Raw genomic sequence first — 21,974 nt, forward strand, 5'->3', positions numbered from 1 at the left:
TCCAACCAGGAGCTGTGCCAGTCCCACGAGGAAAAAAGTGATGAATGAGAGAAGACGAAGAGCATGGAAAAGAGAGGGCAGTGATAAATAGGGGAATGAAATAAGAGTGGGATGAAAGCAAAAAGATGCAGGAGATTGAGAAGGAAAGAGAAAGTTGGTGGCAGACAGCTGCATACAGCCTTACAATGTCAAGTGATGCAAAAAGGATAGGAATATAAGAAAAGAGAGAGAAAGAGTGGGAGAGGAAGAAAGAAGGAATAGAGATAAGGCAGGTAATGGGTGACTGAGAGGTTTTTACCCATTTGTGTTTACTAAAAACTGTAATTCAGAGTTTCCTGTGACGCCTGATACTGTCCTGAACCTGGGTACTGCCTTAATGTGCGTTTGTGTGTGCACTGGCATCAGTGTATGTGTGTGCATGAGTGTTGGAGGAAGTCTAAAGCCCTGTTTCCCATGCGTGTAATCATCCCAGGATGAGGTGGAGGATGAAGCAGAGCGGGACTTCCCCTGCACCAGAGGGTATTTTCCTCTCACATTGTGGTACAAGCACATGGCTGACCCGAGCTGCCTCTGTCTGTGTGTGTGTCACAGAGAGAGAGAGAGGGAGAGAGACCAACATGGGATGAAGAAAGCACTTTTTTTTCTTTTTTTTTTTTTTTTTACAATAATCTGTATCCTTGCTCTTTACCAGTTTGGTGGGACAATAATAAAATACTTTGGGAGCTTGTCATAGTGGCAGATGATGCCAACAATGACAGCTTACACTGTAAATCTACATGAAGGAACGGATGGCATTGAGGTGGTAAATAAGAGAATGATATAGTGTATGCAGAGGAAGAAGTGGTGGTTAAGAGAGACGAGAGACAGACAGTAAGAGGCTGTTTTTTGTTTTCAACTTCTTTTTCACTCTCTCTGAAGAACAAATCACGTCATAGCAGAGCTGAGACACAGAATGCAAACACACAACCAGACATTCGGGTCAGCTGTTCGGTCATAAAGCAGCATTGCAGCACTGGCTCCCAAATAAAAGGCTGCAGACAGTTACCATGCAGAGAATGTGGGGACAATGTGTATGCATGTGTGTGCGTGTGTGTGGACATGTGTGTGAGGGTATACACTTCTGCGTTGCCATGTGACAGTGCCATTGACAGAGCAGTGAGATAAGTCCTAAAAGCTGCTCGATCATCTATTCATAGCTCTCTGACTGTGGGACCTCCTGCTGCTGAAAGCTGCCTGATCTCAGCCCAGCCTCACTTCAACATCATTAACATCAACCAAAAAATACAGAAATGAAGTCAAACTGTGACGGACCGTGGCTAATGCTGCGATAAACATCCTAATAATGCATTGATTTAAAGAGCAACAAATCTGCCTATGGAAATCATGTTTCATTTATTTTGCATCTCAATCATGATTTAAGTGGAAACTGTGGACAACTGGCTACAACGCACAATGACTGAATGTAACGGATGATGGGAGAATAACAATCTCGCTCTGTGCATATGTAGGGTCATAGAAGATGTGTATGTGTGAGGACAGAATGTCTGAAAGCACAGCTCAGTGACTTGAAATGACTGAAATCACACACAAGGCTTGCACACATTGCCCACGCGCCTGGCTTGCCTCACCACTGCCAGGGAACCCAAAAGCCCCTACAAAACAAATTCATTAACCCAGACAATAAAACACAGCTGTGAAGGGCAATGGGAACTGTTTGAAATCTGCATAGAATCTGTTCAAGGCACACAGCATGTTCTCAAAATGTCTAGGAAAGAAAGAAAAAAAGTTTAGAAAAGACAGGAAAAAAAATTGGAAATAAGAGAGAGTGAGCAAGGAGCAGTGTTTGATTTAAACTTTAGCTGGGGACAGTGCTGACTGTGAGAGCGGAGATACTTTATAGAAGCACAACAACAAAAACAATTCCTCTGCACCAGATGCTTAAGATCCAGGACCTGTTTTTGATTGAATCCTTTGAACAGGTTGTATAAAGGAAGTACAAACAAAACTGTCAAATACTATAAATATCATTACTGAAGTTGAGTTTGAATAAAATAAAATAAAAAAACTAAACAAAAACAAAGCAGGGGGTGAACATCTGTTTCATTATTTGGTCGATTTTAACCATATCAAAAGCCATTACCTGTTAAAAACTCATACTCAAAACAAGTGCAGCTCACTTACCACTGATATTATCTCATGGTGGTGTTTCTAATGTGTTTGCAGGGGGTACACAGGCTGCTGGGAGGGCAGACTGAGAGTGATGAGAAGCTGCCCTCAGGAGCTGGGGTCTAAGCATGTAACCGCACGATGCTGTAGTGAAATGCACCACTAGAGGGCTCTGCAGCTTGAAGAATGAGCTTCTGTAGACCGGAACACACCAGACCCAACCATGTCTTACTCATACTGACCTCCCTGCTGCCGGGTCCGGGCCAAGCAGCCGGACAGATGCCGTCGCCAAAAGACTTACGACACAGAGATAGATGGAGGTACAAATAGTTTCATAGAGAGTGTCCAAAAATCCAAAGCCAAACCACATTTATTCAGAGTAACCTCTGTGCTGTGCAGCTGCACAGAGGTGAAGACACACACCGACTGACCTCAGTGTTAATGATACTGTTATGCTCTATAATGGCACCACTATAAAACCGAATGAGTACAGAACATGGTATAATGCACCTGAAATTAATATGGCATAATAAAAGTAAAAAGTGAAACAAGAGAGTTCCCAACAACTGTGCCCAAAAAGCTAATATTAAAAGAAAGAAGAGGTATTTTCCCATGCATATATTCCTCATTTCTCAACAGAGGATGGATGATCACTGTATTGCATCACTCCAGACAAATGGTCATTTCAATTTCACTTAATCTAGCTGAAGGCAGCATTAACATGGTGGTTAGATGCAAATGTCTTAACCAAAATTGACCGTTCCTCCCTGGACAAACTGGGAAACATAGCTGGGGAAAAGAACTTAACACTTAGCAGCTACTGTCACTGTGCCCTTGAGCAATACCTTTAATCCCCAGCTCCTCCGGCTGGAACTGCGTATTTGTGAAGCTAACTGTTGCTGGAAAAGTAGGAAAAAATGCTCCATTTACATTGCCTTGAGAAACATCTTAAATCAATCCAATTGAAATGACCTTTCTTAAATGGAGTAAGACTTTTTTTTTTAACTGTTGCCAGTGGACCTCCCAGAATAGCTGATGAAGTTTCTCATCCTGCCTTAAACCTGGATGAACCCTCTGCAGCCGTTAGCTGCCCCTCAACAGAATCAAGCCATGAATCATTACAAGTCGGGGTGAGGGCTCAGAGATCACCCAAATCAAGACCAGATGCACAACAGGCACCTCCTTAAGACTGACGGTATAAATAACAATATAAATGAACAAATACAAGAAGTCAGCTAACTTCACACCGTGTCTTTCTCTTATTTGTTCCTAGTGTTGCATTAAGAAATCTGACAGATTGACTGTGAAATGTGCATTTTAACACTCGACTTTATGGTGTTGGTTTGCCCTCAGGAGACAACCTGCTCTGTACATGTACTGTATTATCTGTGGTAGTTACTGAAGCATTGTCAAGCACACATGTAGCGGTAACAGAAATAAAGAATGATTATTGTAACTGAATCCCTTTAATGTATGTGTTTTTTTCTTCCTGAGAAGCAAACCACATCACTTTTAAAAAGCCTTTACAGCAGGGGTCAGCAATTAGGTTTAACCATGAACCAGTTATTTTCAGTTTTGTAAAATAAGTTAAATGGCCAACAGAGTTTCATAAGCACAGTGGAACTGCAGGCCTATATGTTGTATTGTTTTGTTTGCTAGAGTATTTTATTTTTGAGTATTTGATTTCATTTGTTTAAGGATTGTATCTGACTGCAGATGTTATTTTCCCATTAGAAAGTGAGAGCTACAGTAGCCTATTTAATACTCCTTTGGCAAAAAAAAGGACTTAAAAAACCCCTTTATTGATGGTTGAATGAAAGTGCTGTTGTTAATGTTGTTGCCTTAGAAAACAAATGTATTAACAGGCTGTTAGACTGCCACCTCCAAACTATGAAAGGGGAAACTTAAGCTTTCGTTGTGGGGGCCAAATGTTTTTGTCAAAGGGCCGGATTTGGCCAACGTGACGCTATTTGCCTACCACTGCTTTACGGGATCTGAGTCATCTGATGCCGTCACTGCACGTTAGTACACACAATCTCCCGTAAAGAATCCCAAGCAGAGAGAGATAACACTAAAATCACTCTGTCAACTCTCTTAATTTCATACCATTCCCCCTCCTCTTCACTCCCCTGTCCTCTTCACTCCTATGACTCCCATCCTCACCGCAGCTGGTAAATATTTTTATATTGTGTTCCATTAGAAAGCTTTATTAAGCGGTCAGACGGGGCAAATGGCGCCTGGGAGCTCCCTGTCCTGTAAACAATAGGAAGGGCCCTGAAAGCTGCAGCTGAGCACAGAGCAGTAAACTAAGGCCACATTAGAGAACTGCCTTGCTCTGAGTGAGTAAATATTTAAATGTGTTAGATTCACCCAAAATAGTGAGGGACGATAGTTAGGGGCGCTGTATAAGGAAAACGGTCATGATGGATGATTGATTTTTGAGCAAAACTGGCATAGCCCTGAGGAATGATTAGTAAAGATTGTGGAACTGTGCAAAAAAATTAAAAAGCCATTAATCATATCAGCAAGAGAGAGGTTGTCTTAGGGCCAAGGTGTGTGAATATAACTTGCTTACTTTGGTGCACAACACAGTTCATACATACATACATCATATAAATACAGTTTTTTGTACATCCTCATGTATGCAGCTTTGGTAAGTGAATGCCATCATGAATGTGCACATATAAGTTTGTACTCATATTTGTTGGTTGCGGTATTTACCTCAGCACTTTTCTCAGGAGTTTCTATCCCCACCACGTTGTCTCTGAGAAGCTGCTGTAAGAGTTGCACCTGGGCAACGCTGAGGTAGAAATCCAGACTGCTGGTCACATTCACCTCCAAAGAGTGGCCACACACCACCACCTCCTAGAGAGATGAAGGAGATAGTACAGAAATGAAAAGAGGAAGGTGGGTGGAGGAAGCAACAAAACCATTCAATAACACATCAGGACTGTTTGTGACCTCGTGCACGGCCTCTCTCTTTTTTAACTTTTATACTCTTAGACTATTTACTTTCTATCTCCCCTCTATCTTGTTCTGTTTAGCTCAGTTGTTCCCTCCTTCCCGTCTTCCCGCTCTCTTCCCTCTGCCCCTCCACCACCCCGCCTGGAGGCTACATCTAACAGGATATCACTCACTAACACTCTGAGTTGAACCACACACATGAGTCAGATCTACAGTAACTACACACAATGGTATTGGCGACTGCTGTGTAAACATAATCTACTCAGACCCACTGTTTAAAAACATAGAAGGACTGCTAATATTTTATTCAAAAACTATGGTAACATTAAGATGGCAATTTGTTTTTCTTGATTTTTCTCATTTAGATTAATATACATAAACATATTAAGTGTATCATCATTAGTATTATTGTTATTAGCTGAAGTACTAGCAGTAATTTTAACACATTAGGTCATGACATCATGAGATAACAATGAAAAAAAAACTAGATTGTAAAAGTAGAGCAAAGACTGTATAACATAATAAATGCAATAATAATTTAATAAAGAGATCTGTTACATTCACATGGTAAGCATTCATAAATATGTTGAAAGCAGTTAGAGGTTAGCTGAAAATGAGTTTCAATTGTGTTATAGGGTCATGTTTTGTCATGTTACTGGCTCTCAGTCTGTATATCTCAAGGAGATATAGAAATCACATTGTGTGGTGTGTGTGTGTGTATGTGTGTGTGTGTGTGTGCACACTTGTATGGTTATCTTTGTGAGGACCGGTTTGAGTCTTAGACCTTGGGAGTGAGACCATTTTTGGACATTTTGGCCGGTCCTCACTTTCTGACACATTGAGGCTGTTTGAGAGTCTTGGTTTCACGGTTAAAGGCAGAATGAGGTTCAGTTTAGGGTAAGCGTAAAGGTTGGGATTAGGCACTTAGCTGAGATGGTTAAGGAGGGTGTCCTCACAAAGATAGAAGTATAAACGTACAAGAACATATGTGTGTGTGTGTGTGTGTGTGTGTGTGTCTCTCAGTGCAAACTATGGATTAGCTGTTATGCATTGTCAAGGGGCACGTTAGCGTGGTCGGACGAAGCATCAAAGAGGCAGGAAGTCTCAGAGAGCTGTGCCAGAAAACATCAGCTGTATAAGCAGAAAGGTTTGAACTCTGTGGGTCAAAAGCCTCCATTACATGGCAGACTGGCTGAGGGATTCCTAATGAGTAAGTTACTGTATGTTAAGAGGCAGAACATAAATACTTCTGACATCTAACATAATCAATGTCTATTTTCATATGAACAACGGATTGTGAGAGTAATGGTTACAATTGTGAATATAACAGGTCATGGTCAAAGGGCACAGGATGTCAGTGTAAGTAGTGAACAAACTTCTACAAAGCAGATGAGGGAAAATATGCAACCCCCTCTGTCTCCTCTGGACCTGTTGTCATTAATGTTGCCTTGGTTACGAATGAATTCTCTTGTGGAAAGTTTGGAAACTTTTAAGAGAAAGATGTAATGCTGGATTCATAAAAAGCTGTGTTGACACTGACCTCTGCCTGTCCGCTGTCAGGAGAGAGATTCTTGCTGAAGATGATGGCTGGGGCTGCGGTCACTCGAACAGAAAAGTCCGTCAGGATTGGTGTCAGGATGGCCCGCCGCTCCTGGTGCCTCCTGATACTGTGCAGAGATACATACAGGATTAAACTGTTAACACATACTTCATCATGCAGGTTCCATAACTAATATGTTGCTGTTAATTTTCTATTAAAATCTAAGAAAAACTATGGGACGAATTTCATTGGTTGCAGAAACATCTGGACAAAATCATATAAGAACATATGAAAGTTCTCCAGTTGGAGATTTCAAGCAGGTCAATGATTAGTTTACCTTACAGCAACTTAATGGATATTTTCTGTGTAATTATTATTATGTTATCCAAGCTACAATAAACGGACCATTTATTTATTTTTACCACTATTTATTTACTAATAACTTGTTATAGTTGTAAAAATCTTTTAAGACTGTCCTAAGAATGACAAGTCAACACAATACAGTCAAAACCACAAAATGTTCACAACTGAGCTATTGTTATGCCCTTCGTTGACAGACAGACACACATTTCAAACTTGTTCTGGCTTTTCAAATTCAAACAAGTAGGATGACAAGTGCAACTCAAAATAGACTTCAAAATTGGTTTTCTCCTTTAGGTCTGAACTGTGAAATATTTCTATTTTTTTTTTTTTTTTTATTTCTGCTCTAACAGATTTTAGCTGGGCACTTGAATATAGTTTTAGAGACAGAGTGAGACGTTATTTGACAAGTTTCAATTGGGAACACCCCTAAATTGTATACACAAGATCAAACTGAGACCTTCTCACATCAACTCTCTCCATTTCACTAATGTTCATTCCCACAATCAAGTCATATTTGTGGGAACATTTGTTAGCAGTAAAACAAATATACAAGTGGGCTTTATAAGGTGGTGTTAATTGCCACATCTGCTGCTATTAAAACAATCAAGGGGTACGGCTTCCAATATTTATAGTTGGCCAGGATTATAAAAAGCCCTGTTTCTAGGTGGCCTAGAGTACAGTACTTAACCAGAACCAATATCATATTCACTTCTGCTACACAAATGTGCATTACCAGTGCCCTTAAGGGATTATTTCTGACACATTTCTTTACATAGAGAGTTTCAGGGAGGCCTAATTCGGAGGTCAAATGATCTGTGAGGCCAATTGGTGTTGGGTAATCTCCCCTCAGACAGGGATTGAAACAACGAGTGTCTCGTTGCAGCGGACAGGTGCTATCATTCACCAGCAAGGCTAGGAGGTGTGAGTCTCGGTTTACCAGTAATATGGGGGCCTCTGACTGGGCTGCAGCACTCTGTGCGCCTGTGTGTGTGTGCACCTTTGAATGGGTGTGGTGCAAACAACAAAAGATGGAAAGAATGATTTTCTGTGTGAACAGTGAGTGGAGATATCAGTGGCATGGACAAAAAGAGAGAGGCCTGCACAGGGTGGCTGACAAGAGGGGATACAGAGAGTTCACAGCTCCCTGACACAAGGTCTTTCCTAGCCGGCAACTACACACTGTGACGAGGACAGATCCTGTCAGTGGATCCATGGTGCTGGAATTTCCTCGCAAAACCTCAGGAAGCCAACTGAGGCCACTACAGATCCGCAACTACTGGAACTGAACCCAAAAAACTGCAGCGTGAACATGCCACGAATCCAAAGCCGGACAGGGGGGTGGGGGGTATCAATGTAGGGAATGAGGAAAAGGTGTGAACTTTGGAAGTGGTGCGTGTCAAAACTAATTACAACCAAGGTGGTGTATTTCTGCTGGTGATTGCAGCGGACAAGTAAAGCTGTGAACTTGACTCTCCTTTCCTCGGTGTGTTGGAACATTCTAAATCACATGTTCAGTTATGACTAGTTTGGGTGGTGACTGAGGCTGGGGTATACAGTGCAGCACACAGTAGTACAGCAAAGCCCATTTTCCAACAGAGCCTCCAGTGCTGTTCCTGCCACGGCAAGGAGAGAGGGGAATGAGGAGGCAACCACAGCCACCTTCAATGATTTGTTTGGAAGCTAAGAGTGAGGGTTAGAGTGAAATTCACGAACTTCAACAACAACAGCAACTTTGACCTTCTCAGCGTGACCACACAGAGACACAACTGCTTACTGTGTGAATCTTAATGATTTGGATGTGAAAATGAGAAGAGATGAGAGTAAATAGTAAAACAGAGATGTTGGAGTGAAATGAGAATTCCGTGTTTGGACATTTTTCAACAGACAAATTTAGATGCTGTCCGCAGCCAAAACCTTCAGATTATTGGATGATTAATTACTACAATGTTCTTCACTGGCAAAAGTCATTGTGAAAGTGACCTTTACAATATAATATACTGTGTGTAAATCCTTTGAGTACAAAAGTAACTGTTAAGCTTCATGTTAGGTCATCTTATAATCAAGTTCTGAATAGAAATCCAGACATACTATAGCTATTGTATATCCAAAGAAAGTTGAGTCTTCTCAAAAGGCATTCAGCATCTTCTGGAGTCCAGAGTGTGAGCCCAGAATCTCACCTCATTGCCCTTTCACAGAATCTGGCCTTGGCATCAGGCCCAGGCAGCCGTGTTTTCATCGACAGAGATATATTGAGAGTAAGAAAGAAAAAATGTAAGTGGTTTAAGCCTTAGTAGTCCTTTGCTCACATGAGCTCATCAGACTCAGTAGTAAGAGCGTAAGACTCTAACATTGGTCCAAATCAGCTACTTAAAAGGGCTGTTTAACAACAGACCCTGGCTGCGACGGTCGGAGAAAAACAAGTGAGGACTTTGGGAAAAATGGAAGCAGTGGGAGAAAAAAGAAATCAGGGTGGTCTAATGGTTGGAGATACTACTCCTTTGTCTTTTTGAAATGTCAAACACCAAAGGTCCATTCGCTTGTTCATTCTGAGTCATTTTGATTGAAAGCATAATATGAGATATGAATACTACGATTTAAGAATTTCTTATTACTGCAGGGTTTCTCCTGCATAGATAATTACTGGGCGGCCGCCTCCATGGGATTTTGTGTGGCCCCGAGCTCTTGACAAAACTCTGACAGATGTCTTCATGGAAAAACAGTGTTTTCTAACAAGCTCTGCACTTGGTGGATTTCTGTCATTTGCAACTGCAATTGTGTGAGGAAAAGAAAGAGCTGTTATTTTCTCTTAAGGAATTTCCTCCAAAGAGCGTCTGTTTATCCCCTACAGCAGGAATGTGTCAGGCACGACCTGATATTTCGTGGCCGTACAGACAGGTGAATATTGTTTCTTTTGCATCCAAGCACATCTAATTTCTGCCATTAAATTCTTCCCAATGTTTTACTTTTTAACAACACATTTTCTTGACCAAGAAGAGGTTACCAAACTGATATTTTTGGGTCTTTTTTGGGTATTTTTTGCCTTTATTAAAAACCATACAGTGGCTAGACCCCAAACAGGAAGAAGAAACTGTAAGAATGTCTCCCTTAAATAAATCTTGAGTGGTTGTCACAATAAAGGATCTTTTTGCAGTCTGAGAGCTGAGGGCTCGGCTTTAGTACCACCAGCAACAGCAGCAGTCTGTGTTTTCCTGGCAGGGCTCCAAACACTATCATAGTCCCTCTCTCTCTCTCTCTCTCTCTCTCTCTGCACACGTGTGTGTGTTTGTGTGTGTGTGGGTGTATTGAGAAAATTGTGTTCATGATGAATATGAATGAGGGTTTGAATGCTGGTGCTTGAGTTTGTCCCTGTGTGTGTGAAAGGTGTGAGTATCTAAGCCAGCCTCTCTCCAAGCTCTGATGACCTGAGAGCTCTCAGTCTCAATCAGACCCATGTTGACTTTGTACTGCATTCTTCCACAAGGCTTATTTTTAGTTGACAGGGAACAAATCTGGACTCTTTGCCTGTGATTCTGTGAGTTTTGGGCCTGTTCCCTCTCAAAACATGAGTGGAAAAAAAGGATGTGGGGCCAAACAGGCTGTTACACTCATGCTTGTTTTAGCTCCCGAGTCTATAAAAAAATGACAGGGTTTGTAATTATGACTGCGCATGGAGGCTCCATGATAACTGCATGCTGCTCCCACATTAAGACTGATGAGATAAATTATGGGACATTCACAGCAGATCACACACACAGCACCTGACAAGTGGTCTAATGATTTAATCTAGCAGCAGTGAGATTCAAGTTTATAAAACTCCACTGTTGTCCAGTGCCAATTAAAAAAATAATACAACAGCCACACACTTGCTTTATTCATAGTCGTTAGTCATTAGGTTACATTGACTGGGAACCATAAATGTCTGTGCTTGTGTGTTTTGCACATTGCTGTACAAAATTTTGTGCCAATCCATTTTGCTGATGTTGAGATATTCTCCAGGATAGGTAAAATATCTGACCTGCTGGTGGCGTTGGAGCAGAAGATCACCAAAGTATTCATCTGCTGGGAACCATTACTGTCTTTAAAATGTCAAAGCAATCCATCCAATATATGCTGAGATATTTCATTCTGGATTGAAGTGGTGGACCAACTGACCAACATGATCTGATCAGTCGAATGGCTAACAGATTAGCAAACAAGTGACTGCTTAAAGCATAAGGCAGATACAGAGCAACATGGGCATCCCAGCGGAGTTCTCTCTTCCCACAACATGAATATGAATAAAAGAATCAAGCAATATTTTGTTCTGCCTTGTTTTGCTCACAACCATTTAGTTAACATGCAGTTGACCCGTGTAGCTGCTTGGGATGGGATTGGTTATCGATGATTCTACCAGACTTTACAGATAACAGCATAATTTGCAAAACGTCTGAAAAACTCTTTACAAGTGATGACCTAAGGGGTTAAGAAGCTGCTGAGACACTATAGAAGAGAGAAAACATCTTAGAAAAGAGACTAGTATTGGTATTACAACATGAACGAATGCATCATGTAGCATCTTCCCCTCAGAATAAACATACAAATACTGAAGTGACTCCTGACCTGCTGGCCATGTTCCACTCCAGGGCTGGGTTCTGAGAGTTCCTCTCACTCTCTGCTGATACGCCTCCTTTGATCCCTTCCTTCTCTGGCTTGAGTTGCTCCCACTGAGCTGTTCCAATGGTGATGGACTGAAGGTCGACCTGGTACTGACGGTCCTCCACCTCTGAACCTGGGTCACGCAGGATGCCGAGGTTCAGTGCACGTCTGGAGGGAAGAGAGGGAAAAAGCTATTTGGTAGAGTCACTTTATAAATCATGCAGTGTGCTTATAATTCTAGAGAGTGAGTCCGGGTCAGGCTGAGACTTAGATCTTTGAGAAAGTGTATCTTGTTGACAACATATTTGAGGGGGTAGTGCAGCCACATTCAACAAGCAGGTGTCTAAGTCCAAGTAACCTAAACGTATAAAACATGAATTGGTTTTATTTATTGTTGCAGGGGTCACATTGGATCAGGCTGCACTTTATACAGTCAATTACAATGAAGCACATGACCCCGTGAATAGACCAGGTAGTCTGTTATACTGAGCCAGTAAAGAAGTTCTGGCAGTAGGCCCTAACCACTACTGACTTCTTTCCTCCCTTTGCCTGCTCAGTGGTTTAGTAGCACAAGTTTCTTACAAGATGATTTATGACTAAATCAAAGTCTGTGGTACTTGTACAACCAGACCTCAGATAAATAACCCCACAGGCCTCAGGTGAAATAATTTGCCTTTTATAAAGTTCTGATTCATGCCAGCTTATCATTAGCAGTAAACATTGCCTAAACCCCTGGCTTGATGCCACAGTGGTCTGGAGAGTGGGGATCTTACTGCCTCTTTTTTTCTATTTCTGTCTCCAGAAACACAGGACTTCTACAGTATACACAAACTGTAATATGGTAGAAGAGATGTAGAGATATGTCAGGAGTGGGCAGCACGGTCTCTGAACTGCTACAGTCAAGTGAGTAAAACTGTCCCATCAGCGCCAAGAAAAAATGATGTCATCTATTTTGCCTTTGAGAGACAAGATCCTGACGAATTCACGAGGCAACAGGAATAATCAAAATTCAACATCTGCATATGACATCAGGGCTTTTGGTTCGTTATGATATGTTTATTTGTGCTGGTGAATTCAAATGAGAGCTTAAATGGTATAAATAAGGGCTTAAAATGGCTACAGATGTAGTGGCTGCATGAGTAGTTTTATTTGTTTCGGCAACGTCAATGGCAATTTTCATATAGCATTTCCCCTCCTTAGCCACACTGCAAAGGCCTCTACCAGAGCGTGATGTTATGACAATAAGCACCAAGTACAAAAACAATGGCAATGGGAGATCAGAGGTGCATAACTGGATTTAGCTGGATTTGTTGACATACAAACAAGTGAAACAGATCCTTAATCAACATTTGGAACCACATTTATCAACAGAGTATAATATAAATCAAACCAAGAGCCCTGTAAGATTTGGGTGGGATGTGTCAGTCTAGATTCATTAGGGCTTTTGTAACAGTACCTCCATCACCCTCCCCAACCCCAAACTGTATTTTTCACATTAAACAAACCACAGTTACCTCATATGCTTTCCAAATTATCTCTTAACTTCAGCTTATTTAGGAGACTCTCTTACTCATAATCAACATAACATGGGAGTCTGCAGCCAAAACTCTGCATTGCTGAGCTGCAGGGTCATCTCCAATGACATAAATAAATATGATAAACATTTGTCTTGGTCATGCAGCCAGTGGAAACCAGTGTGATTTAATATCAAAAGACATATTTCAGCCAATCACAGGAAACGAGAGCTTCATTTCTGACAAATGAGGAAGGGAGGAATTTTGGAAGTTCCCCTTGGGGTGCAATAATAATTGAAGCCAGATTTTCTTGTTGTACATGTGGGGGGAAAACAGTGGTGGTTTGACGTATCTGATCGGTCATGTAAAGACCACACTGCTTGGCCGAGAGGACTCAGGGAACGCCTCGGGAAAGCATGGCACTCACTCTGCCCGACATATGCACGGGTGAACTGAAAACATACAGAGCAAGGCAGGTGGAACACACCCTTCTGCTGGGTCTCTGGGTCTGCCATTATCAGACATCTGCCTGCCACTACCATGTGGTGACATGGTACATGACATGCTTTCGCAGCTGAGGAACGCTAGGCGGTGGTGGTGGTGGAAGGGGAGGGGGCTTGGATGGGGGTTTGGAGGGGGAGAGAAATTTTCCTCAAACACAAGTACTTAGTTTTGCCCTTGTTCCCGAGCCAACCTTATTTTAATTGCAGGAAAAGACCACAGAAACATTATTTTTTACGACAAAATTCTGCTATTTATAAAAATGGATCAAAAGCTCTGCAGTAAGAACGCTCTGTTTCATGGCATTCATGGCTATTATTTTAAAAAACATTTCTCCCTCTTCTGACACAATTTAAATCCAATTTGACTCTGAAAAGCCACTGGGCCGATTTCGCATCAGAGCTGAAATATGAGGGCTCCCATCCAACATTATTATGGCTCAAAGTCAAAGCCTCCATCTAATTCAAGCCCTCCAGTGGGAAACAGCAGACAAAATAGTGAAGACATGGCAGTGCTATGTATCTAGAATGCAGGACTTGGAAAGAGCGATTTACTGGTACTTCATCACTGAGAAAAAAATAATGATGTTCCAAATTCCTCTGGAAGATATGCAGACAAATTTACAAATGGGCAATTAATTGCAAGTTATGTTCTTCTGTTTAGCATTCTTTGGGCCTATGCGTGTGCTGGGCAGAGCATCAGTCATGATTTGTGCTATTAGGTAGACGTGTGGGAAGACTGCGTGTTTAACGTGCTGCAGATTCGGGATTGTTTGCTGAAGTGGTAACAGGATTCGAGGAGGAACCTTCTGGGCACATGCATAACACATCAGTTAACACACACATTAGCTAATGTAGTACATGTATACACTGATAAACAACAAATAAGCTCATGCAGACACACTGTTCCTCCATGCCATGGTGGTATTAGGTGTAACCAGAGAGGGATTTACTTTGCTGCTGCACATAACTTTGAAATAACATCCAGATTTGGAGTATAGAACTTGCACGATAAGAGAGAAGGAACTGCAAAAAACTACAGTGAAATATAGTGTTAGAGTGTTACACGGATACAAAATCATACTGAACAGAGCCAGTGGGTAAATAAGTAAAGACATTTGTTGAAAAAGAGCGAAAGTGGAATCTTGGGAGAGCCTGATTACCATGCTGAGGTTTTGAAGGCCAACAGTGGTTCAAGGTTGTAAAATAAACCACAAGGGGATCTGGTTGAGGTTCATGGCTTGATGGTAGGAGTGTGGGAGCTGTGGGCTGTGTTAAAGCCTCTAGCGAGGAGATCCTGTGGGGCAGGGTGTATCATGGCTCTTGGCTTTCAATGGCCTCCCACCTCCCTCTCTCAACCACCATACACACCCTCCCCATCCAGGCCAGTGGGGCAGGAAGCACCGGGGTAATACCAAGCGCCGCTGGCTTCTGGATCTCGTCACTCTGAAACCCGCAACCTGAACCCGCAACCCCAGACCTGTTTTTCACTTCATTTCCTCAACAATCACATACAATATATGTCTGGTTACACGTTCAACAGAGGCAGGGGTGTATGTAAATGTGTGTGTGTGTGTGAGTGTGTGTGTGTGTGTGTGTGTGCATGTGCCTGTAAATGTGTGTGTAAGAGAGATGAGGCCCTCTGCTTAAGCTCTCCTGGTTGAACATATACTGAGTAGAAATTTCATTGAGATCTCAGACTTAATTCAGCCAAGTCAAGCTAAATTAGGTTTCTACACAGATGTGCTATATTTCATGAGTGTTCCAAGTTCTTTGTTTTGAGCAGGCCCCAGCTAATGTATATCTGAACTGAAAGAACACACGCTACGTGAAACACTAACGGTGCACGTCTTGCTGTGTCATTTCATTTCTTTTAAACTACTTTTTCAAACACTAAAGTAACATCCAAGAGGCAGAGGGTTTTTGTGAAAACAGCATAAATAGTTTCTGTCATCTATAAATTCTAAAAAAGAAAGTGTTCAATTGAGGTTTTGATTTCTTTCTGTGTGGCTCCAAATGTTATTAACCAAACACCATTAGCACCCAGCAACTCCTCCGTGGTATTCTGTTGAGGAGAGGCCAAAGCTGCACAGTGGCTTCTCAATCAGTTTACCACGACTCCCAGTGGATTACAGCGGAGTCCCACTGGGCTTGTGTGTGTGCCGCGGGGGAATTCATAAGCATTATGATTCATGAAACTTGCAATTACTTTGTAAGTTAAGCACCCCTGTCTACGGTGGTCGGCTCTGAATTGCCAGAAATTCGGCAACTTCTGAGATGTGGATTTATGACCCTAGTCAAGTCCAATTGCTGTTAATTTGCATCTACCAATTACAGTAATTAAGGCTCTGAATTAGAATGCTGAGCAGCCCTTGGAGTGAGAGGGGAAAATGATGTTGTGGAACAAGGCGAGTCAGCAGAATAAGACCCAGTCACTCAAGGATTTTTATGCTGCTGCACCTAAAATGATTTTTGATGACTGGAGCTTTTTCAACAGAAGTCAAACACACTCACAAAAACAACAAAATATCCAAGACAACAAACTTGTAACAATGCTCTAAATGTGTCACTTGGCAATAACAAGGGACTTACTTGTGGGTGTTTAAGCCAACTACAATTCCTATCTATGGTTCTTTTTTCTTTCCTCACTGGGACAATACACAATAAACAGAAATTGCCACTTTCCTGCGTTGTGTCCCGGCTTTGATGTACTTACAAATTCCCATGACAAAAACTCAATCATCTATTCTTTTTAAGCCCAACAGCATTACTCATCTCCACTGCTGCTCCCAACAGAAGCCTGTTATTCATTAGGCTGATTGCACTTTAAGACACTCATACTCGACCAATTATATCGTATTTACATAAGATCTTAGGAGGAAACTATTACTTGTATATACAATACAAGTAGGGCTTCGCTCGAGCTCATACCACCCTCATGACAGAGGTACATGATAGTAAAAAGCTGAGAGAAAGTACCACAGAAGAAGCCCCTCTGTTTACAATGACATGGTGTATACCAAAAGTCAGTGTTTGTACGTTGAGTTCAACATATCTTAATTACAAGAGTCATTTATCTCCCATGCAGTTTACATGTCAGAAAAGTTATATTGTTATAAACATGGTCGGTGTTAGACGTGTTGCTCTGTAGAGACTGGCTAACATGTGCTCGCCATGATGGCCTGTTAAAGATGTCAGTCTGGCCGGTGTAATTTACAGGCTCATCATGCTAATTCAGAATCTGATTCTTGCATCATTGTTGCAGAGAAACCATGTGTGAAGATTGTACAGATATTTCCTTTGGCTTCAACTGGTACATTTCATGGAATTCACACATGCCAGTGACTATACAAATTAAACTGCTAATCCTTCATCATACTCCATGATTCACTGTGCAGTACAAACATACAGTTTGCTATAACCACACGGTGGATACTGACTCATTTATTAACACATTATATCAAAAAGTATTTTTACAGTCATATAATATCACATATCCTTGGCTGTACAGTCAGGCTGTTGATACAACTCACAACTTAAAATTCAGTCTGAAGTACTCTGCATCAAACTAATGGCACAGATGTCGTCTTCATCCCCACTGCTTCTGTTCTGCTTAGCCTTAAATATGCATACACACTCACACACACACACACACACACACACACACACACACACACACACACGCACACTTTGCCTGGTCTGTTTAGCTTTAACTGTGCTCTTCTCCTGCTTCTGCTTGCATGTTGCTCTAAGCATGGAACATTCTTGAGTAACAGGGACAGTAATTCTCTGGCTTTTTAAGGGCACTAGCTTCTCACTGGATTCCTTCATACAGTAGGTACATCTGTAATGGATCCGCTCAAAAAGGCTCCTTGGATCCTCATTTGTGAACAACTGAAGTTGTGGCTGCTGCTGAAAATCGCTGACAGGTTTGTGTGTGTGTGTGCGCATCCGTCTGTCTTAGATCTTCTTCGACAACATACGCACTTGAAGTTGCTGCTGAGAATTACTACGAGTCATCTGTATGTGTGCGTGTGTGAGCGTCACCGCAGGACAAAGCTACCATTTTTCCCATGATTCCGAATGGGCCAGTGCTTGTGAAATCACTTCCTCTGTTAGCACTAACAGATTTGAAATGCTTCCTCCCTGCTGTGAAAATGGACATAATGCTGCTTTTATAAAACATGTCAGGCAGCGTTTTAGCAGTAAGTCCCTGATGTAGAGGTGTGAAGGGAATGCCTCGCTGACTTCCTCAGCCTTCAGATTGAAACCAGATTTGTGTCCCCACCAAGCAATTTAACAATGATGTAATCTCACTGCCATTTTAATTTGAGAGGCCTTATCTTTAATTAATCGCTAAACACATGCATGGAATAGATTATTCATAACTGGTTGCAGTAAGGAACATGGCACGGGAGGTCAAGGATCTGGCTTGCCCTCGTGCAGTCATTTTCATCAAGCCTAAGTAGAACAGACACATACCTCAATGCTACTTTTACACTAATTAAAGGAAAATAATCCTTTTGTTGGAGGAAGATTTCAAATCTAAACCCTGACCGTGGTATCTGGCAAGGCACTCGGTGTGTTCACTGGTGACTGACACAGCCTGGAGTGAACCAAACTACTATTGAAACATAAGGGAGTCAGAATCACCCAGGACCAAAACCAGCTGATGCAGTCTCAAGTAGATTGATGATAACTGATGACACAGCAAGAGCAATACTTGTACAGCTGCCCCTCACATGTTGTATTAGACACATTATCCAGACTGTCAGAAAATATAGTCATGGTGCATATTCCTCTCATCATTCCCAGATCATATAACAGGCATAAAAGCACACGTAAATACAAAAAAATCTGTGGCACAACTCTAAATGCATTAAAACATAATGCTCACACGCACAGGCACATTCAATATACATCCACTCTATGATATGAGTCTGAAACCAAGATGGTTACAGTCTTCAGAGCATTCCTTGTGATTTACTTCTGCACATAAATTGTTCAATTCATGCTCTGGCAAGGAGGGTGTTTTATGGAGCTGTAAAATTAGGCTCACTTTATGGATCCAACAGCAAGAACCACTACTGTTTTTTCCACTTGATATTGATTAAGCGGTTCAGTGTTGCCAAGCTGGTTCACATTAGCGTACATACGGACGCGTTGTGTATATTTTTGAAGATGCTCATTTTTATCTGTGAAATGAGGGGCTTTGGCAGAGCACTTTGAAGTTGATTACACATTGTTTACAGCAATTATTGAATTCTGACAAATGTTTAAAGCAACGAAATTATATATCAAGGCCTCAACCTTCTTTGGATAAAGAATGACAATTTTCCTAAACAAAGTCAGGCAAATGATGGCCATATTTGATTAGGTTAATGTATGCTACAGGTTTAGCAGACAGGCTGAACAAACATGTAATCAGATAGCTAAAACAGTAGGTCCTTCTTGTTGACGTTTGCCTTGACCTTAAACAACATTTTGTTCTAATTCAAATTTCCTTCCAGCAAACAAAAGGCAGAACGAAACAAAATACAATACAATGACTTGCTGCTGGAAGCTCCCACATAATGGAATTAAAAACTTATGTCTAAATCACAAGCTTTAAAGAGAGACAGGTTGGACTTTGTGAATATGAGAGCAGATTAGAAACCCCTGGTGCTGCCCAAGACTACAGGACTACAACCACTTTCTCATGAGATAGTGTCCAAATGCTTTTATGTCAGCAAGGAAAAACAGCATAAAATAATTACAATAATCTGGGGCACACATGCTTCCTACATCAGCTAATTCTTCCTCCTCTGTGAACGGCTGCGGAGCCAGTGTTTATAATTCTGAAGCGGATCTTGCATTCATCCACACCGCTGAGTGTGTTTATACAGAGTGACATTTCTGTATGAGAGATTTCCCCCTTTTCCCCCTCTATCTGAGGAAAGCACATGGGGGAGTGAACTCTCTGTGCTTATCTAATTCCACTAGTGATGTTGTTGATTTGGGGAGGGAGAGGGTGGGAAGAACAGAGAAAAGGTAAAGACATGGGATAGGAGAGGAACGTAAAGAAAATACTCTAACTACATTTAAAAGCAACAGGAAAGGAAATATAAATGTAGCACAGATGCACGTGAAGTGTTAAGAGGGAGGTTAATATTGCAGAGTGAGATTGATGCAATTTAGCTCAGAGTCCAGATCATGTAAACTGAAGGTAAATGAGTTAAGTAGAAACTTTTTCACAGCAAACATTTTGACTTGTTGTAGTAGTAAAAGCGAAAGTGCCACATTAACGATTGGTCCTTTCTGTTAGTGTCCCAATAAGCAATGACAGTGCGACAGTAAGTTATCATTAAATTCATTATTTACATCTGTGCTTTACTACTGTGATGTGTCAAAAAGATTTGTCTGGGTTACTTCTCTCCAGAGGGGCCATGTATCTAAAGCAGATAAATGCTCATTGATATGTGAAAATGATGGGGCTGCCACCAAAGCACCTATGACAGAAATAACAATGTACAGCAGAGAAACAAGTAAACCCTCTGATTCCACAAAACACAAGTCACTACCAAAGATCACTGTGGCTGTTACAACTCTGGGTAATTTCTGGTGTATCAAGCTGTGTCATCAATATGGTTTGCATGTCATCACACCAGTTCCACTGCTTTAATTGCAAGTCAAATGATACAATTTATGTCCTCCTCACTTCCTGTATGGAAATATACTGAGAAAGAAGGGGAAAGAAGTTGACCGCAAAGATTAGCGACAGGCAGAAATGTCACATGAAAAGAGGCTAGGTGTAATTGGAATCCCATATAACCATCTAACAGGTTGCTGAAATGGCTGCATATCAGAGAGCTTCATCAGGCGAGAACTGGAATAAAAGCTGCTTTCAATCAGCCTCATCTGGAGCCTGTCACACTTTACATGTGGAATGACATTGTTCTCTAGGAATCAGCCTGAGTCTGGCTGTTTGGCGTGTTTTCTGGCACTGCACCCTGTTCCAATAAGGAGGAAGAACCATGCAGAATGTGAGAACCACAAAATGGAGAGAGATGCTGAGGGAGATGAAAGTCATAGAAAGCGACAGAGAGGAAAGAGGAAACTGCTGTGAGACACAGAATGAGTGGAAAGATTGAATGGTAGTAATTAGGGAACAGCGCTCAAAGCATAAAGAAACCTCAATGAAAAATAATGATGGAGAAATTATTAAGACGAGAGTTTCTGGGGAAGATAACCTCCCTCAATAGTTTCCTGCTGCAGCACCTCACCACTGTTTCTTGCTCTCCATTCTGTCTTTTATTGTACCTTATCTATACATCATCTCTACATAATTACCTCCACAATAACTTTCTACTCATCTTTTAGTGTCCCCCTCCCCCCCGTAATATCTTACTCTTTTTTTTCTCCCCTCTCCTCCATTGCCCATTGCCAGTCAGTGTTTTGGTACAGCGACTCCAGAACAGTGAGGAGGAAGTGGCCTCTGTGGGCCAGGCTCCTGACAAAACCACAACTCTAAACAGGCAGTGCTGTGAAAATATGGCATTCAAACAACACAATGCCAAAACTTCTGACCACCATCCAAACAGCTGCAGGCACTGAGAACCTTTAATGGGAAAAAACAAAGAGAAAGAAATGGATAGAAAAAAGGGACAAAATAATAAAAGGAAAACATGCACAACAGAGCTACAGCAGTGTCTGCATTGAGCTGGCAACGGGACTGGGCCTTGGTTTTATTAGAAGGAACTGAGAGATGAGAACACGACAGCCCCCTGTGCCTCTGTGGAATGGAAGTTTATACACCCTCAGGTCTTAAAAGCATATTGAACAAAAAAGCAGTTTGTGTAGCAACAGGCTGTAGGGGGAGATTGAGAAAATTAATGAAGGATGGTGTAAGAAGGAGGGAAGGAAGGAAGCAAAGAAGGAGGCAAGCAAGGAAGGAAAGAAGGAAGGAAGAAAGGAAGGAAGGAGAACAAGTAGTGCTTCTGTTGAGCAGAAAATCTGTATAGCAAACAGTCCAGGTGTAAAAAATTAGAGGAGATGGCACATCAAACGAGCCTGTGTTCAGCCTCTTTCCTGTGGCCCTGGTGGCAGGAAATGCTGTGCAGCATCCTGTGAGCTGACCAGAGAGAGACAGATGAGAGGGAGCAACAAGGAGACCAACTGAAGTGGGAGGTGAGGAACAGAAGAGGGCAGATGTAGAAAATGTTCAACAACATCCTGCAGAGAAGAGGGAGATTAGAGGACAGACAGGGGGAAGATTGAAAGCAACAGTAGAGGAGAGGGAATTTTGCAGAGCAA

At 41.7% G+C, this 21,974-nt stretch overlaps 1 protein-coding gene across 1 annotated transcript in view; it reads right to left on the reverse strand.

The window, feature by feature from the left end:
* The window catches only part of vps13b (vacuolar protein sorting 13 homolog B), a 322,535-nt gene that overhangs the window by 98,887 nt on the left and 201,674 nt on the right, over window positions 1–21,974 (reverse strand). The window contains exons 32-34 of the mRNA XM_022753222.1: window positions 11,633–11,836; window positions 6,671–6,797; window positions 4,888–5,031 (exon numbers count right to left, since the gene is read on the reverse strand). Coding sequence (XP_022608943.1) covers window positions 4,888–5,031; window positions 6,671–6,797; window positions 11,633–11,836 — 475 coding nt within the window. The remainder of the gene's footprint in view (window positions 1–4,887; window positions 5,032–6,670; window positions 6,798–11,632; window positions 11,837–21,974) is intronic.

Source organism: Seriola dumerili, unplaced genomic scaffold, assembly GCF_002260705.1.
Source record: "Seriola dumerili isolate Sdu_G_001 unplaced genomic scaffold, Sdu_1.0 BDQW01000191.1, whole genome shotgun sequence".
Lineage (NCBI taxonomy): Eukaryota > Metazoa > Chordata > Actinopteri > Carangiformes > Carangidae > Seriola > Seriola dumerili.